At 41.7% G+C, this 19,723-nt stretch overlaps 1 protein-coding gene across 1 annotated transcript; it reads right to left on the reverse strand.

Annotated features, from left to right (window-relative positions):
- Window positions 1–1,103: 1,103 nt before the first annotated feature.
- ESX1 (ESX homeobox 1) lies at window positions 1,104–17,095 on the reverse strand. The gene is made up of 5 exons (XM_038415125.2): window positions 16,874–17,095; window positions 16,091–16,382; window positions 14,961–15,006; window positions 6,995–7,281; window positions 1,104–3,250 (listed from the first exon to the last, which is right to left on the reverse strand). Exons 1-5 carry the CDS (start codon window positions 16,974–16,976, stop codon window positions 3,025–3,027), a joined length of 954 nt encoding a protein of 317 aa, XP_038271053.1. The 5' UTR covers window positions 16,977–17,095; the 3' UTR covers window positions 1,104–3,024.
- Window positions 17,096–19,723: the final 2,628 nt, after the last annotated feature.

Consider the following 19,723-nt stretch of genomic DNA (forward strand, 5'->3'; position numbering starts at 1 on the left):
GTCTGCAGATCCTATACTTCTAAACAAGTATGCCTGAAGCAGAGTAACTCACATCCTGGCATTGCTTATTTTGCTAAACTCGTTTTTACCTAATTGTGAATACACATGGGAATTCTATATGTATGGGGAAACATAGCGACTTGCTGGGCCAAATTCATCCCTGTTGTAATTATGGAAAGTAATGGAATTATGACTTTGGTGAATTTGACCCAGTAGGTGAAATCTTGACCCTACTGATGTCAATGATAAGACTACCATTGACTACATTGGTGCTAGGATTTCACCCAATATGTTGAAATGCAGGAGTGCCTTCTTCAAAAGTATTTTTGACACTATTTATCTTATGGATACTGCTCTGCAGAATGATAATTAGCAGGAACAGCTGGGATTTTTTTAAATAGGCAAATTCTGTTTTGAATAGCTATTGGATGAGTTCATTTAAGCAATGCATGGGTGAACGTAGGAGCAATATCTAATGCACCTAGCATACTTAGACATTTCTTGTTACTTTTTTTAAAAAAGTACAGCATGTGCTTTCCTTGCAGAATTTTCTAGCCTTTTCAAGAAACTGAGTATTAATTCCAGAGGAAAAACACAAGGAACCATGTGTAGAAAGAAATACAACTTGTGTAATGACAATTTACAAACTGTCCTACTTTATAAAAAGGTAATTCAGCACAAGACCGGAGCTTACATAGGTAATGTGCTGTGTTGCCAGTTGGCAGCCTGGAGGTTGGTCGTGGATGGGTTGAAATGAGGAGCCGTTCTGGAAGAAACACACTCAGGCTTTTGTGAGGAAAGGTACAAATTGCATTACTCCTAAGGTTTCCTGCTCATTGACCCACAGAGTGAGATTGCATTAACTTTGGAAGATGTAATTTACTTTTCCTAGAGGAAACTTGCCACCCTGTTATGGGTGGGAAAACAGTTACACTGGTCTATAGCCCTAAAATATTTCTCCATTCTCACTCATATGCAAAAGTGATGTTATGTAGATGCATATGCAACGTATACTGCAGTCAAACCACAAGCTAGAATAAAAGCAGGTTTGGAGGGTAAGGGAAGTGAACAATCTAATTAACCAAGAAGCCTTCTGTGTAATGTACAAAATTTAATACAGTCAAGGTTTAGAGACATCTACAAAAGCAGAAATTAGGGTAGCTAGGGGTTCTACATTCCAAGCTCACTGCAACAGTATTGATAACATTATTAATCCCATTCAGAGTAAATGTTATCAAGAGATGTCACAGGGGCTATGGTAGGTTGATTGTAGTTTGAGTCAAGATACAGTAGTCTGATTTTACAGAGCATTAAACACCTGGGGAAAAAAATCTTACAGAGGTGTGGGGGACACTGAATGCTTTTTCTGTATTTTCTAAGTGACACATCAGAATGGTCTCGATGGAACAGGAGGACCACAGGCAGCATCTGTAAAAGACTCTCCACCCTGTCCCACCAATGTACAATGTACTCAAAGCCTCTGCGGAGGGACCTCTAGGGATGAGACGAAAGCTTGGTCTCCATGTCTGTCACTTGCTGGAGAATTCTCTGCTCCTTGAAGTCTTTAAACCACGATTTGAGGACTTCAATAGCTCAGACATAGGTGAGAGGTTTTTCGCAGGAGTGGGTGGGTGAGATTCTGTGGCCTGCGTTGTGCAGGAGGTCAGACTAGATGATCATAATGGTCCATTCTGACCTTAATATCTATGAATCTATGTTCAGTCCTTGGTGCCTCTGCTGTGACTGCCAATGAGGATGCTAATTAACATACAAAGCTTCACACTAATATGGCTCTTTTACATTTGCGTGGTGTTCGGAACATTCAGTTAGTCCTCACAACAGCCCTATGAGATAGGCAAGTGGTCTGTAAAATGGGATGATACTTACCCTCCTTTATAACACACTTTATTTCTGGATCAAGAGCTACAGAAGAGCTAGTTGTTGTTCTTCTCACCCCCATTTTACAGCTGGGGAAACTGAGGCAGATGGCTTGCCCAAGGTTTTTGTAAATTTAATGTCTATTCGCCAGAACCTCATTTTTTAACTCTTCCCAATAATCATTTCAAGGACATTTTTTTAAAGACCCATTAATAATTTTCATTGCAATCTGAATGTACTTAGGCATACAATATACTTTGAAAGAGATTTACAAATAATGAGAGTTAACTTAATGATAATGGTCTGCTACTATTTGCCAACAGTCACACTAAAAACAGCCAGAAACCTTGCGGTTAAAACTAGTAACTACTCACTGATCTATATTGAATTATACACAATTTACTGCACAGAAACAACTATTTTTTACAGGACACAACTTTCATTTACAAACTGATCTATCGTCAAAGGCTAAAGCTTAGGATATAATTATTAAAACATTGCCACATTGAACATATAAACAAACTTTTTTTGTTTATTTTAGTTTGAAACAAGATACATTTTGTACAAAGCTAGTTGTGAATCAAAGCCCTATATTCAAAATATTTCATACCTCATTCCTGATCATTGTTTACTTTGTGAAATTTCACTGGCATTTGTACTTCAACGTGAAGCATGATCTTTAAATTAAGAACATACCATATATTGATTCTTAACTAGTCTAAACAATTGTAGTTACACAGTTCCTCCTGAGACATCATTTAAGGATTGTTTATAAAACTCCAGTTATTTCTACAGAGGATTTTCAACCGTTGTGCTAATGTCCAGTACATCATGGGGTTTCACAGCAAACTCATTCTTTACATTAGTTTTATTTATGTAGAAGAGTTGATTCCTGATGTATATCTTTTGTAATGTCAAAAATTCACCATCAGTAGTCATTTATCAATTTGCTACATGACCGCACAATTTTGTGTTACAATAAAGGAAAGCTATTTTTAGCAGGATTAAAATTTCCATCAATCCATTTTGCAGATGGAAGAGCTACAGATGGGTGGTGGGTTTTTTATATGCCTCTGTATAACTGGATCCACTTATGGGAGAAGGCATTTGCTTTCTCCTATACTACTGCAGTCTGCGGGAAAGTTCCTAACAAAGTTCTTTGTTAGTGTTTGTAAGACTGGATAGGAGGTTTAATTGAGGGATTTGTGCTGAATGTTCTTTCGCTTTGAGCCTTAGTGCTGCAATGCTCGACGTTTTCCTTTCAACTGCTGCCGGATCAGTGAAGGCAGTGAGAGCAGGGTCTGATGGGGGTCCTGGTGCTTTCATTAAGACTGAAGCTGTTGTCATGAGAGGATTTAAAGCATTGAGAAATCTATATTTGGGGAAAAAAAGTCAATAGTAACAAACCTAGAAGTATTTTGTAGAAGAAATATTTATCTTATTAATAACCACAGTACTAAACTGGATTGAATTTTTTTTAAACCAAACTTCTTCTTTGTTCCAAACTTATATTTTTTTGTAAATTAACTTGTAGTTTTTTTTTAGTACGATAGACAAATCCACTTTGCACCTAATAAATATCACTTACTAAACTGTGAATGCAGCATAGAATAGAGATGTTCATACAGCTGCATGCAATGCAGCTATCTAGAAAAGTCAGTTTGTTAGATTTGCTGTCACTCTCTTAACATGTTACATCCTTTCTAAGCAAACCTTGTAATGTGGGAGATCAGCACGCTCCCTGGAAACATCAGAATACTTCATGAAGGGAAAAATTTTCAGATAGGTCTCTGTGCAACCAATTTGTTGTGACAAGTTATTTCATGTGAAAAGCAGCATAAAATGTATGGCAGAAAGGTGTGCTCATTAATCGGAGGCTATAATATAGGCTGTCATTTCAGAAGGGAGAGGAGTATACAGTGCTAACACAGCAGCAGCTTTCGGTTGTTTAATTTCAGCACTTGGAGCGAGCGAGACTGAGGAGCCGATCTTCAGCTATTATAAATCATGAGCGCTCCATAGAATTCAATGGAATGCTGACAATAGACACAGGTTCAGGATCTCCCCTGCGGTCTTGGAGGCTGGGAAAGAAGACTCTGAACTCAATCCTGTGCTTATGGTAGTTGATGGCAAAACTCCCACTGGGACTGGGCACACGTGTCTTCAGTAAAGGAAATGTTAACGGTACGAGTATGGCCCTGAAATGAAAGCCAATGATGTCAGCTCTGTCACTGGCATTCTGGGAACAGGGGCCATGTTCTGCTCCCCTATGTGGAAACATCCAGTATAATTCTCTATTTTGCAGAGCCATCTTGAGAGCTCATATCTATATCGTTGTAGTAGATTTTAACATGTGAAATATACACCTATATATACAAGAGATCAGACCAGAGTCCATAGTCCGTCTACATTAGAACAGTCTGTCATGAAGACAAGGGCCAACTGACTTCAATGGGGCCAGGATTTCACCCAACATGCACAACTGCACTTTAAACAGTAACTATGTTGAATGACAGGTTTCAGAGCAGCAGCTGTGTTAGTCTGTATTCGCAAAAAAAAGGAGGACTTGTGGCACCTTAGAGCCTAACAAATTTATTAGAGCATAAGCTTTCGTGAGCTACAGCTCACTTCATCGGATGCATTCAGTGGAAAATACAGTGGGGAGATTTATATACACACACAGAGAACATGAAACAATTGGTTTTATCATACACACTGTAAGGAGAGTGATCATTTAAGATGAGTTATTACCAGCGGGAAGGAGGGGGGGTGGGAAGGAGGAAAACCTTTTGTGGTGATAATCAAGGTGGGCCATTTCCAGCAGTTAACAAAAACGTCTGAGGAACAGTGGGGGGAAGAAATAACATGGGGAAATAGTTTTACTTTGTGTAACGACCCATCCACTCCCAGTCTCTATTCAAGCCTAAGGTAATTGTATCCAGTTTGCAAATTAATTCCAATTCAACAGTCTCTCCTTGGAGTCCGTTTTTGAAGTTTTTTTTGTTGAAGAATAGCCACTCTCAGGTCTGTAATCGAGTGACCGGAGAGATTGAAGTGTTCTCCGACTGGTTTTTGAATGTTATAATTCTTGACGTCTGATTTGTGTCCATTTATTCTTTTACGTAGAGACTGTCCAGTTTGACCAATGTACATGGCAGAGGGGCATTGCTGGCACATGATGGCATATATCACATTGGTAGATGCGCAGGTGAACAAGCCTCTGATAGTGTGGCTGATGTGATTAGGCCCTATGATGGTGTCCCCTGAATAGATATGTGGACACAGTTGGCAACGGGCTTTGTTGCAAGGATAGGTTCCTGGGTTAGTGGTTCTGTTGTGTGGAGTGTGGTTGCTGGTGAGTATTTGCTTTAGGTTGGGGGGCTGTCTGTAAGCAAGGTCTGGCCTGTCTCCCAAGATCTGTGAGAGTGATGGGTCGTCCTTCAGGATAGGTTGTAGATCCTTGATGATGTGTTGGAGAGGTTTTAGTTGGGGGCTGAAGGTGATGGCTAGTGGCGTTCTGTTATTTTCTTTGTTGGGCCGGTCCTGTAGTAGGTGACTTCTGGGTACTCTTCTGGCTCTGTCAATCTGTTTCTTCACTTCAGCAGGTGGGTATTATAGTTGTAAGAATTCATGATAGAGATTTTGTAGGTGTTTGTCTCAAAAAACTTCAAAAACAATTCCAAGGAGAGACTGCTGAATTGGAATTAATTTACAAACTGGATACAATTAACTTAGGTTTGAATAGAGACTGGGAGTGGATGGGTCATTACACAAAGTAAAACTATTTCCCCGTGTTATTTTCCACCCCACCCCACCCCACCCCCACTGTTCCTCAGACGTTTTTGTTAACTGCTGGAAATGGCCCACCTTGATTATCACCACAAAAGGTTTTCCTCCCCTCCCCTTCCTGCTGGTAATAGCTCATCTTAAGTGATCACTCTCCTTACAGTGTGTATGATAAAACCCATTGTTTCATGTTCTCTGTGTGTGTATATAAATCTCCCCACTGTATTTTCCACGGAATGCATCCGATGAAGTCAGCTATAGCTCATGAAAGCTTATGCTCTAATAAATTTGTTAGTCTATAAGGTGCCCCAAGTACTCCTTTTCTTTATGTTGAATGACTTTCACTAGGGTTTACAGCTAATTTAGGGCCAAATCCTGCTTATTTTACTCAAGTTGTCCCAGTGAGTAAGACATGTGAGAGCTGGCTTTTTAAATAACTTTTTATATTATTCCTTTAAATAGACAGAATCCATACTGTAACATTGGAACACACATTTCATTAAGGCACCTGTGAATTGCTTACTGATATTAAGCTATTGTACTGCATAAGAACATCCATACTGGCTCAGACCAAATGTCCATCTAGGCCAGTATCCTCTCTTCCGACATTGGCCAATGCCAGGAGCCTCAGAGGGAATGAACAGAACAGGTAATCATCAAGTGATCCATCCCCTGTTGCCCATTCCCAACCTCTGGCAAACAGAGGATAGGAACACCATCCCTGCCCATCCTGCCTAATAGCCATTGATGAACCTATCCTCCATGAACTTATCTAGTTCTTTTTTTGAACTCTGTTATAGTCTTGGCCTTCACAACATCCTCTGGCAGGTTGACTGTGTGTTGTGTGAAAAAATACTTCCTTTTGTTTGTTTTAAACCTGCTGCCTATTAATTTCATTTGGTGACCCCTAGTTCTTGTGCTATGAGAAGGAGTAGCGTAAATAACACTTCCTTATTTACTTTCTCCACACCAGTCATGATTTTATAGACCTCCATCATATCCCCCCTTAGTCATCTCTTTTCCAAGGTGAAAAGTTCCAGATATATTAATCTCTCCTCTTATGGCAGCCGTTCCATACCCCTAATAATTTTTGTTTCCCTTTTCTGGACCTTTTCCAATTCCAATATATCTTTTTTGAGATGGGGTGACCACATCTGCATGCAGTATTCAAGATGTGGGCATACCATAGATGTATATAGAGGCAATATGGTATTTTTTGTCTTATTATCTATTCCTTTTTTACACCTCAAAGTTTAAAAGAAAGGGATAGATAAGAAGACAAAAAACCTTGAGGTTTAAAAGAAAAACACTTAAAATACACTCTCTGTACCTTCCAAAATGGGGATTTAAAATTGGATTTCTGAAGAGAGATGTCCAGGCAAGACTGCTGAGACCAAACGGCCCTAAGCTTGCAGGGCTGAATGCTGGAGTTACAGATGGCATAGCTATTGTTGAAAGTGGCATTGATCTCCATGCATGGTCCAGAAGAGGAGACTGACTCAATGGAATGTCCAAGAACAGACCCAATGGATGTGTTAAGGAGAGTCCTGGAACGTTCCCTAACATTTCAGTTTTTTCACGTTTCCTCCATTTTGCCCTTCTGTTTTGAAACCAGACCTTCAGAGAGAGAATACAAAAGAGTTAGCTAGACTGATTTTAATGTTGCTTTTATCAGCTATGGTAGGCCATGATGCACATGGCATAGTAGTGACCTTTATTTTAAAAGTACAGTTTCTATGTAGAAAGGTTCCATTTATAAAGTGTTTCTTATTAATTAATAGATGGTTTATGACATCTTTATGGATTTTAGTAGTATCTATTGTAGGCAGATTAGTAAAAGGTGTTACTGGTTATAAACCATAGTAATATGCAATCTATAACCTGTTGGACTCCAACTATTGACTATCTAGTAAACAATGAAAACAGCTATTAATAATTTATTACTCCTTTATTAATTGAGCCTCCAAATATGACCTCTCACCCTCCCCAAATCAAAAGGTGGCTACCTTAGTCCATGCAATTTAAGAAGCAATTTAATCATAACTGAAATAATTTTTAATCAAAACCATGAGTGTGATTTAAATGCCTAGATAAGCTGGCTGACTAACTACATAGATAAGGATTTAAAATTTTTTTTAGATGCTCTTATTACTTGCCATGACTCAAACTGATGTCATATATAGTTATGTGAAACTGATTTACCCAGTTATAGTACTATAGAAATCCATGTTACTCAAGATACCAAATATATTCAGATACTTGAGAGTTCTGGTAACCAGGAGTCAATAAAACAGGGAGACATGCTGGTAGTTTCTTAGACACTAGGCTTTGGATGCTAAGGAGTCTACTGTACAATGTACTTTTGTACAATAAACTGTTTGTTATATCAACTTCTCTTTGCAAGGCTGCCCTATTAATTATTTTAGGTTATGGAGTATATTAAAAAGTAACAGAGAAGTGAGACTAGAATTTAATCTACTCTGACAACTGATACCACACCATTTGTTTTTTTGCAATTTTGACTCTGTCTTGGAGTACTCTCCCTTGGGTCCCTAGATATGTGTGCGCACTAAGGTGAGAATGCATTGTGAAGTATACAGCAGAGATGGGCTGAAACCAGAATCTCAGATAGGAACGCTCCCAAGGTTGAGGATTCAAAAATCTAAATTTTCTCAAATGTTGAGATATTCTAATTCAGGTAGCGAGATACATTCAAACTGAATTCTGAACTATATTTAGGCTTGGATCAAAGATTTTAGTTTGGGCCTATCATCTGTAACACAAACTTTATATCTAGTCACTACTAAAATTCAGTAAGCCATTAGCATAAGTTTTCATATAGTACAATGATTTTGTATTAATTGGTACATTAATAGTCCCCCAAAGAGGAGTAAATATTATGCTGGGATATAAATAGACACTTCTTCCATCTGCAGGTGCAGCATTATAAAACCAAACTGTTCAAGTAAGATGATCAAAACATTCTAGTGTGTGGAGAGAATTATTATATTTTTAAAATGACCGAGGAGTCACATTACATTTTTGTAATTATTTTTATCAGAAGTCTCTAATATTAGTGCTACTATGGTCTGGGAGTTAAAGCAGGGCTGACTGGGAATCACTGACTTGCTCTGATCTTGGGCAAGTTGTTTTCGCTCTCTATTTGACTTAGTTTACCTGTCTGTTAAGATATACTAGCATCTGCTTCACAAAGAGCTTTTCAGTGCTTATTTAAGTAATAAATGTAAAGTGCCAAGAGCTTCTGAAGAAAAGCCCTATAGAAGTGAAAAGTTGTTAATACCCAGAGTACATTGCTGTATGGTAGGCCTAGATATCATAAACCTGATCTTTTCCCTTTAAATCAATGGCAAAACTCCTACTGAATTCAAAGAAGACAGGATTGGGCCACACATCAGCCTCACTAAAATATATTACAATATATATAATAAGGAGTGAAAAGATACTGTAATAAGGTAACCACATGACATAGGACTTGTTAATTCTTATTCACAGGGACCTGAAGAAGCAGTGACTATTTGAGTACATCTTTTGTTTAGATTTTTTTTTTAAAAGCTACCAATATTCTGTGAAAACTTTAGTGACTTTGCAAAAATAATGGTGTCTTTTTCCTCTGGGCAACTGACGTATACTTCGTGTTTAGGTCTGTTGGTAAGGAGATTGGTGTTTTAAACCAAGAAGTGACCAATGGAAAATATTGCACATTTGACAAAATCTGGCACAATAGTGTTGAACAATAAATAACCTTAGGGATACAAGGTCTAACATATCTGAGATTGTAAAGAGTCAAACTTCTTATAGTGGATAGCTGAACTAGTGAAATGCTAGAAATCTATATCTATAGACGGGAGCCAGGTGCATGAAAGAAACACTTTCAGTTGTGTTCGTTCAGCTTTAGGCATCGGCTAAATTTAATTAAATTATTTTTACAAGGTTTACTGGTTGAATAGCGGCCTCCAATCACTTGCCAATAAGCATCATAAATGGAGCTAGTGCTGGTATCTCAGAAGGAAAATAAAACCACTAGCTCTAAGCCACCAGTGCTCCCCTCTAGAATGGAGTTCAAAGGACTAAAAGGGTAGTGAGAATATTACGTGACACTTGTGCCTCACGTTTGGGCAGCAGATTAAGAACATTGTACTTTGCAGTGTTGCTAGTTTCTTTATCCTGTACAAGCATTTTGACCCCTTTTCTAAACATAGCAAAAGACAAGTGCTACGTGTATGAGAGAATATATTAATACTGTTGTGAAACCTAATTAAGGATTTTTTCCTCAGTCTGCTCCAAAAGAGAAACTGAATAAGAAGTGAAATGTTTGCTACCTTAAAATGTTAAAATAATTCCTTTAATTTACTCTTGTGTAATCTATACAGCTGTCTTTTATGATTGCAATATTATTGCTTGTCTGCTGTGCAGATTGTAAATCCAGTGTAACAACTGATTTCAATTGGCCATCAATTATTGTATTTATCTAATTTCTTTTAAAATCTAAACTGAATTTGGACTATCAGCACTGAAAGCCATTATTTAGGACTAAAATCCCAATCTTGAGCTCCTTGTCGGGCAAAATTCACATTAATATGAGTGATAAATGGGGCATAAACACATATCTTACTTTACAGTGACATCATAAACAGACAGTACTTTCAAAACTTTAGCATTTATATTATTATAAATAACATTTAGATTATTTAATAAAGCATAAAATGACTAATTTGTATTTTTGCTACTGATTAATAGAAGAGTTCAACTGCCTTTAAAAATAATTTAGCTTTACATTTTTAGATCATTACATTTGTCAGGTTACCAGAGTAGTTTGCATCTATACACAGATGTGTGCAAACTTGTAGCATGGAATATGCTATATATATGGTTTAGCTAACCATAGCTTCTTGGGCTAAATATATTCAAAATAATGTTTTAGAGGTATGTAACAAAGAAGAATTAATTGTAGACTCCTGAAGTCATTACAGTTTTGATCAGTTTTTAAATTTAACAAGAATGGACTATAAACCAGTGCATATTAAATACTGCATGTTATTTTTGTAATTATTGATAGATTCTGAATGTATTCTAAAAGTTATTCTTATACCAGGAATTTCATTAGAAATTGAAATTATCATTCATAATCCAAATTTAGAAGTACTCGGTGTTTTGAAAATAATTAAGAACTTTAACTTTGCAATTTTAAGAGAAGAGCCTACTGAATGTAAAGTCAGTTTTCAATTTAGTCTTTTCTGAAACTTTAAATCCCCTCAAAATCAAGTGAATTAAAACATTTTCTGATACATAACAAACAAGTTATATTATATTTGTGACTAGCCATAGTGTATCTTTGTTGCTGAGATTGATTTTGGGATTATTAGCAAATAATATCACAAGGATGTTCAGTTTGCAGTAATCCTTATTACTTTATAAGTGTGTGCTTTACCATTGATACCCATGGTGACGAATCAACCAGTTGATGTTTCGAACTTTTTCATGTTAGAAGTTTTTAAGATGTTCCTATTTTTTTCTCCCCAGACTAATGATCTATACTAATAATGAGAAACAAGCCTGTTAACAGAAGCGAAGTATGGACTCAAACAAGAATGCTGCTGGAAGTCCATAAAGGATGGCTTCCAAGAGGGACAGGATTTACCAGACTTTCCTATCATTCCTTTCCCATGGTATAGAAAAATATATGGGTCCCCTTGGATGCATTTTCAAAGAGGTTAAAGGGGAAATCTCTCTAGGTGGGAGAAATAGCTGAAATAAGAGGTGCATTCTGGAATGGGATGGGAATAAGATCATTTTTCTTTCTTGCAGGGTCACTTCCAATTAGGACTCAATGAAATGCAACAGTTTCTGCTGACTCCAGTAAGAGAGAGAATATTGTGCCTGCTCCCCATTTTATCTGGCTGTGTGTATAAAAACCACTGCCCCAGGAGGAGGTACAGCAGGTGTCTCTCCAGAGAAGCAAATCTCAGTTTGAAAAGCAATGGGCTGTTCTGCTGTCTCAGATATGACAACTCTGCATTAAATTAGCGTCACAGAGAGTTACTTTTGAGCAGGTCAGGAAGATACTATTACAGTATATTTTAAAATGGTCCGTTAACATATCCTGCTATCTGAGCACTTCAGAATCTTTAGTGTATTTATCCTCACAACACCCGTGTAAGCTATTATCTCCATTTTACAGTTGGGGGAATGAGACCGAGAGACCAAGTGACTTGCCCAAGGTACTCGTCTATGGCAGAGCAGGGAATTGAATCTCCGTCTCATGTTAGCAACCAAACCACTCTGCCTGTGACTCATAAGAGTCTAGCTTCCTGAGGGCTGTAATACTGGGGTCTCATCTCAGTTGTTGAGTTTCGTGTATGGGCGCTGGGTGGTGGTGATGACCTGTGATATATAAGAGCTCAGGGTAGATACTCTGATGGTCTCTTCTGGCCTTGAATTCTATGATACTGGAGTATCTTTCCTCTCAATATTTGCCTAGTACTCCTACGTGGCTATGCCACTGAACGTTCTGGTTTTTTTTTATGACATTCACAGGAAGCTTGGGTTCAAATCATCGACATGATCCCTTTCGCCGTATGCCAATGTCTCAAAAAAAGACATCGAACAGTGCAACCCAACTGCATGCAATTGGCAAGCCCCATATGAGAAGGTGAGAATGGGATTGGGGAAATGATAGGTGGGTTAACAGTTTTGCATCCGTGTTCATTTTATGGGAGAAATGTGTGGCTGTCGTGTTTATGGTATTTTAGTTACTAGTAGCATTGGTGATATTTATGTTGGGGTGTATAGGAGGGGGCATTTTCTTTCCTTAAAGGTCATAAAATAACTTAGCTGTGGAGTTGAGATGAAAAAGGTGACAAAGCTTGCTCACATGTATAAAATCATTGAGCACTGGATGTAATATATAAATTGTCTAAGAGCTTTCCCTGATGGCTGGAAATTCTCTTTCCCAATCTCCAAGGCTTAGATCCTTACAGGTATTTAAGCTCCTAACTTCCACTGACATCAATGAATTGTCGGAGCCTACTTATCTTTAATTATCTGGGCCCAAGTGTTAAAATATGGAAAGATGAGGAAATTCAAGATTTCTGGGGCCAGCTCCTCAGCCAGTGTAAACTGTCATTGCTCCATTGACTTCAGCTGAACTACAATTTACACAAGTTGAGCATCGGGCCCCAGTGGTGGAGTGTGAGGAGAAACAGAGATGAGTCTGTGAATAAGCCTGCCAAATCAGGGAAGAAGCTGCAATGCATATCATAGTCATGAAAACTGAACAGTACATGCTAGGAGCCAAGTCATGACTGCAGCTTGCAGCTGGACTGACATGCAAAGTAATTCGTTCAATATCCGATGTACAGTATGTGCGGAGGTTAGTATAACTTGATTGGTTTTGTGCCATTTTGGACCCTTAATTATCTGTTTGAAACTAAATTTTTAACAAGATTTAATGTTTGCTATGTATACAAGTTTTTTTTTTTTAAAGTTAACAGAGTAAATGAGTTAATACCAGAGTTAATACTTTTTTTTAAAAGGAACTTAATTATGGGTGTTTAGAACCAAGGATAGGCTTCTTTAGAGGACTGCAGTATGGAAGATTGGTTACACAATCTTTGTACCTGTATGCTTAAGGTTTTGTCTGATGTTCCATTATAACTGCCCAATCTAGTAATACAAATTCCCTTCAAGTAAACATTCTCATCTCAGTCTCAGAATAATCTTTTAATTTATTTAAGCATTTTTTAAAAAACAGTGCAGATGTTTTCAAGTTAAATTGGGGCAGGAGATGGTAAATGAATGCTTTTGTGAACTACATAAATAATTGCTTAGATGTAGAACACAACATTCAACTAATCATTGGTTCACAACACGATCTAACCATTTTGGGTCCTTTTATTGTTTTGGTCAAGAACCAAAACATCAGATTTTGGCACTTCAAAAGAAACTGCGTAAATATTTTTGCAATGCTAATGTGGACTTTTACAAAAACTAAATACAGAGATTTCTAAAAATGCCAGTATGCATTTAATTTTGGACCATTACAGACCAGTGGTAAAAATGCATTTTTAAGTGTACATCTAGAAAATGTTACCATCTAAAATGTTATGGTTTGTGTTTTTGTCTCAGATTTAATAATGGATGACATATCCAGGATATTTCTCCTTTCTTTAAAAAACAAATATCGAGGAGGAAAAAAAACCTGCTAAAAAAGTTGCAGTTGCAACACCAGCTGACAAATGTCAGAAAATTACAAATGTATCTACATTCTGAACTTCTACACAATACTATTGTCCCCAATTCTGTTTTTAAATATTTTTCCGGTGGAGGAAATTATAGTGAAAAAGTATCAAATTTTACTATGAATCTTTAGACTTTTGTTGGTTTGTTTCAGAACTTTAAGATTTAAACATAAAATAGTATTTAAACAATATGCACACAATTCATTCAAATCCACTTCTATATCCATAAACAGATGTTTAAATAGTTTAGACCAGTGGCTCTCAACCTTTCCAAACTATTGTACCCCTTTCAGGAGTCTGATTTGTCTTGTGTACTCCTAAATTTCGCCTCACTTGAAAACCACTTGCTTACAAAATCAGACATTAAAAATAGCAAAAGTGTCACAGTACACTATTACTGAAAAGTTGCTTACTTTCTAATTTTTACCATATAATTATAAAATAAATATAAATATTGTACTTACATTTCAGTGTATAGTATATAGAGCAGTATAAACAAGTCATTGTCTCTATGAAATTTTAGTTTGTTCTGACTTCGCTAGTGCTTTTTATAAAACTAGGCAAAAATCTAGATGAGTTGATGTACCCCCTGGAAGACCTCTGTGTACCTTCAGTGATATGTGTACCCCTGGCTGAGAACCACTGGTTTAGAAAAGATGCAAAGCCTATTTTAAACGATCATCTATTGTTTGCTGAAGTGTATTGATATTATATCTGACAATTACTATATTTTATTTTGATGTTTCTGGTTTTGGGAGGGGTGAGATACTAAAAACTTCTCCTCCTTCCTTCTTTTAAATTCAAAGCTCTGATCACATTTGGTCCTCTTTTGTAGGATAATATGGAATAACAGCCGCTAGCTTTTTTACATCCTTTACAGCAATACTTCTCAACCTGAGTGAGCTGGCAAAATAAAAAAAGCCAACAGCACTTAAGAAAACATTTAACACTTAATTTTAAGCTAAGAATGTTTATACATATCAAAAGGCAGTGTATTCGTCAAAACTAGGTCCCTGTTCTTTAGTACCTGTCACTCACCTGAACTCTGGCTTCTGTTAAATCCAGACGCATTGCTAGCTCCTCTCTGCAGAAGAGCCAAACATTTAGTATTTCAATCTTTAGTCACAAAAAAGGGTTGGCTTCATCAGGCCCCATCACACACTGAGAGTTCATCCGATGAAGTAGCTCAGGAAAGCTTATGCTCAAATAAATTTGTTAGTCTCTAAGGTGCCACAAGTCCTCCTTTTCTTTTTGAGAGTTCATTAAAAGCCAAATCAGATCCCCTGCTCTTTACAGGTGATTTCTAATCTAGAAGCCGCTGCATAGTGCCTACCAGTCTGAGATTATATAAACAGTAACATTCAACTGGGAGGTTTTTACACCCCCCACCCGCGGTAACTGCATTAGGACCGCTGAGACAGCAATAAGGGGATGTAAGATCCGAGACCCCCTCGCACACCATAGGGCCCTGATTTCACCTTGATTCCCACTTCATGCGAGCGCGGAATCGCATGTGCTCCAGCTGTTACTTTAAAGCTGGCGATTACCGTCCATCCCTGAGCTATTTCCGATTGCTTCGAGTGCTTTTCCTATCCTTCCACTTTTCAGAGTAGCAGCCGCGTTAGTCTGTATTCGCAAAAAAGAAAAGGAGGACTTGTGGCACCTTAGAGACTAACGCATTTATTTGAGCCTAAGCTTTCGTGAGCGACAGCGCACTTCATCGGATGCATTCAGTGGAAAATACAGTCATGCATCCGATGCAGTGAGCTGTCGCTCACGAAAGCTTAGGCTCAAATAAATGCGTTAGTCTCTAAGGTGCCACAAGTCCTCCTTTTCTTTTATCCTTCTATGTTCGCTTTCTTGGGGGCTCCCGGTCATTACATACCCTGGGTTCATTCAGTCTGGATTATTCCCAACACCAGAGAGTGGCATTTACAGGGCAGCGACCATTTCAAGGTTCCGCCTCGGGGGCGGAATCTCTCTTTGAAGCCCCCTGGACCCAGTCGAAACTTTGGGCAGAGGGCGCAGGCAGGGCCCGATCCTCCCAAAGGAGGGCAGCGTCCCCCGGCTTCTGGCCCTAGCGGGCTGCTGGGAAGGGAGGGGCCGGGCTGGGGCTGGGTGCCCCTGGCGGAGCGGCCCGGTCCGGCCCGGCCCCGCTCCGCTCCTACCTGGTGAACACGTCGGGGTAGTGGCACTTGCGGAACGCCCGCTCCAGCTGCTCCAGCTGCAAGTTGCTGAACGTGGTGCGGTAGCGCCGCTGCTTCCGCTTCAGGGGCCCCGGCGCCTCGCCCGCCGCTGCGGGGGCAGAGCCTGAGAGACCAGCCGCCGGCTCCCCGGGGCCGCCGCTGCCCCTCGCCGCGTCCTCCGCCGCGTCCTCCTCCGCCCAGGCCCCGGGGACCGGGCGCTTCGCCGCCGCCAGCGGCGCCGGACAGGGCTCGGGCGGCTCCGTGGGGTCCCCGCCTGGGGAGAGGGAGAGAAGCGGGAGGATGAGCCGAGGGCCCGGCTGCTGCGCTGCCCCGGGGAGCTCCGCACTGGGGGAACCAGCAGGCCGCCCCCGTGCCCCCAACCATCCCCGGCGGGTGGGGCCGGCAGGGCGCCCCGATCCCCCCCATCCATCCCCGGCGGGTGGGGCCGGCAGGGCGCCCCGATCCCCCCCCATCCATCCCCGGCGGGTGGGGCCGGCAGGGCGCCCCGATCCCCCCCCATCCATCCCCGGCGGGTGGGGTCGGCAGGGCGCCCCGATCCCCCCCCATCCATCCCCGGCGGGTGCGGCCGGCAGGGCGCCCCGATCGCCCCCCAACCATCCCCGGCGGGTGGGGCCGGCAGGGCGCCCCGATCGCCCTCCGGCGGGTGGGGCCGGCAGGGCGCCCCGATCCCCCCCCATCCATCCCCGGAAGGTGGGGCTGGCAGGGCGCCCCGTCCCGGCTGCTCCCGGGCAGGGTCCCGCTCACCTTGCCGCCTGGCGGCGGGGCTCCGGCCCAGGATGCTGTCGATGAAGTAGGAGGTGAGCAGGTGCAGGGCGGGGGCGGCCGGCCCGGGGGCTGCGCTCTGCATGGCTGCGGACAGGCACCGGGCAGAGCCCCGACTCCGCGCCGGGTTTTATTGGTGCCGGCAGCGACCGGCTCGGCGCCCCGGTATTAGCATTTCATTAGCGCGCTGGCGTCAAGGCCGGGGGTGGGACCCGCACAGGGGCCGGGTTCGCAGCCTGGCCAGGCGGGGAGGGGACGGGTGCCAGCTCCTGGGAGCCTGGCGGGGGGAGGTGCCAGACAACACTCCCTTCCTCCAGTCTCTGCCCGGTGCCAGCTATCCCCTGCTGCCTTGGAAAGTGGGTGCCTCCCCCAGAGCCTTTGCCACGATGTGGTGACATGGGAGGAAGCCCCTGCTGGGGAGAACTGGGCCCTCTGGAGAGGCAATTGACTCTGAAGGTTGTAGGCAGCTGGGGGAGGTGGGTGCCTGTGTACAGGAGAAAGGGCAGATCTCTTGTCATGGGCTTCGCTCTGCACTATTGGCTACAAATGGTGGGCCAGATTCTGAGCTCCCCTCCAGTGCTGTAAGGCCAGAGACTTCCCTGGACTCACGAAGACATTGATCTGGCAGAAGGGAGACTAGAATCTGGCCCGCTATCACAAGCAAACGATTGCTGGTTGGTAATAGGGTTCCCTTAGAGGGAACTTGCATCCTGCTCCTCACTGCCATGTGGAGAGGAGGTGCAACACATGAAAACATCACTGAGCTCTAGAAACACAATGCACTTCCTTTTTTTGCACCTACCCCGCCCTTGTGTACAACGAACTTGTACCCACTTTCTTACTGAATCTGATTTTGGCTCTTGGAGCCCGACTCTGCAAAGTGCGGCATGCCTTCGGGTCCTGTAAGAGCACCCAGCATCTTGCAGGATTGGGCCCTCCCTGGCCTGTGTTCTCAAGCCACCCATCCTCCTTTAGTTTTCCTCTTTGCTGTTACAGCAACAATCCCTCAGCAGCCGGAGGGCTGCAAGCCAGCACCTGCATGCAGACACTCAGCACAGCCATGACATGACTACAGTGCACTGCGAGAGTCCTACATAAATTAGATCAAGAGGTGACTTGATCACAGTGTATAAGTTCCTTCACAGGGATTCAATTCCGGCTTCTAAAAGGCTCTCTAATCTAGTGGAGAAAGGCATGACAAGAACCAAGGGCTGGAAGCTGAAGCCAGATAATTTCAATTTAGAAAATAAAGCACCCATTTGTAACAGTGAGGGTGATACCACTGGAACAAACCACCAAGGGAAGCAATGGATTCTTTGTTTCTTTATGTCTTCAAATCCAGAGCGGATGCCTTTCTGGAAGGTATGCTTTAGTCAACCCCAAATATTGGGCTTAGTGCAGTAGTAATTGCGTGAAATTCTATAGCCTGTGCAATACAGCCGGTCAGACTAGATGATCTAATGGTCCCTTCTGGTTTTAAAATCTAGGAATAAATTACATGCTCTTTCATCTTCCTCTCCTCCTATCCACCCAGCTGTGCGTGAATGATGCAATGCTTCCATCTCTTGCCAAGCTGGGCCCAGCACCCTATCTTCTGCATGCCAGCTCATTGTCCCACCACTGCCGAGCCAGACCTAGAGTTTGTTTGTTTGTTTGTTTAGCCTGAAACAATTCCACAACAAACCCATTTCTGTAGCACCTTCCAGCCTAGACTCTCTGAAAGTCCTTACTGATTCTAATTAATTAACCTCATAATACCCCTGTAAGAGAGAGACTTATTATCATCCCTATTTTACAGAAATGGAGGCCCAGTGAGATGACCTACCCCAAAAATTCATGGCAGAGCTGGTGATACAATCCTGATCGCTTGACTACAAGACCGTCTTTCCTTCTCTTTGATCCCGTAAGTCCATACATTTATCATATTTAGAGCAACTACAGCAGATACCAACTCAAGTAAAAAGCAGGACAGTAGCCATAATAGAGGGAACCTTGGCTGTTAGTCCTCTAGGCCCCATTATTATTTACTTAGGCTAGGTCTACACTAACAGCTACAGCTAACAACTAACAACTACAGCTAACAGACGTTGCATAGGGGTGTGAAAAAGACCCCTCCCCCGAGAGCCATGCAGGTTACAGCGACCTAAGCGCTGTCCACACTGGAGCTATGTCGGTGGGAAGCTGACATAGCTTCTGCCTCTTGCAGAGGTGGAGTAATTATGCCGACGGGAGAGCTCTCTCCCGTTGGCACAGAGCATCTTCACCAGATGCACTACAGCAGCTGTGCCGATGTACTGCTTCTAGTGTAGACCTGCCTTGAGTTCTGCTCTGCAGCCCCTTCTCACAGGCTTTGTATTGAGGTTACCTGTCAGACCAGCACTGGAGTGTTTTTGTTTGATAACCATGAATTTCCTCATAACTATATTCACCAGGGCAGCTGGGTCTTTGGTTTAGAAGGGTCAGTGTAGCATGCTACGATAGAAGTCTACTACAGCCTGTGTTCTTTCTGTATAAACTGAAAAAAATATTACTGCAACCTCCATTTTCTCAATGTTCACTCTCACACAGGCTTGAATACTGGTTACCTAATAAGTGGGTGGGAATGCTGTTTCGCTGACTGTATAAGAGAATTCTATGAGGCCTATTGAACCATGTGCAGTTTTATGGTTGCGGGCCATGAAGAGGTAACCAGGATGCATGTGAAATGGGTGGTTCAACTACTGCAGTTATATATTCTACCCCAGGCTGGCTCTCCATTCCTTTGGCTCCGCTGAAAACTCTTCCTGTGACCCACCATAACCCACATGCCTCTGCTGGCCCCAAAGGCTTGTG

This window comes from Dermochelys coriacea, chromosome 9 (genome assembly GCF_009764565.3).
Source record: "Dermochelys coriacea isolate rDerCor1 chromosome 9, rDerCor1.pri.v4, whole genome shotgun sequence".
In the NCBI taxonomy this organism is placed as follows: domain Eukaryota; kingdom Metazoa; phylum Chordata; order Testudines; family Dermochelyidae; genus Dermochelys; species Dermochelys coriacea.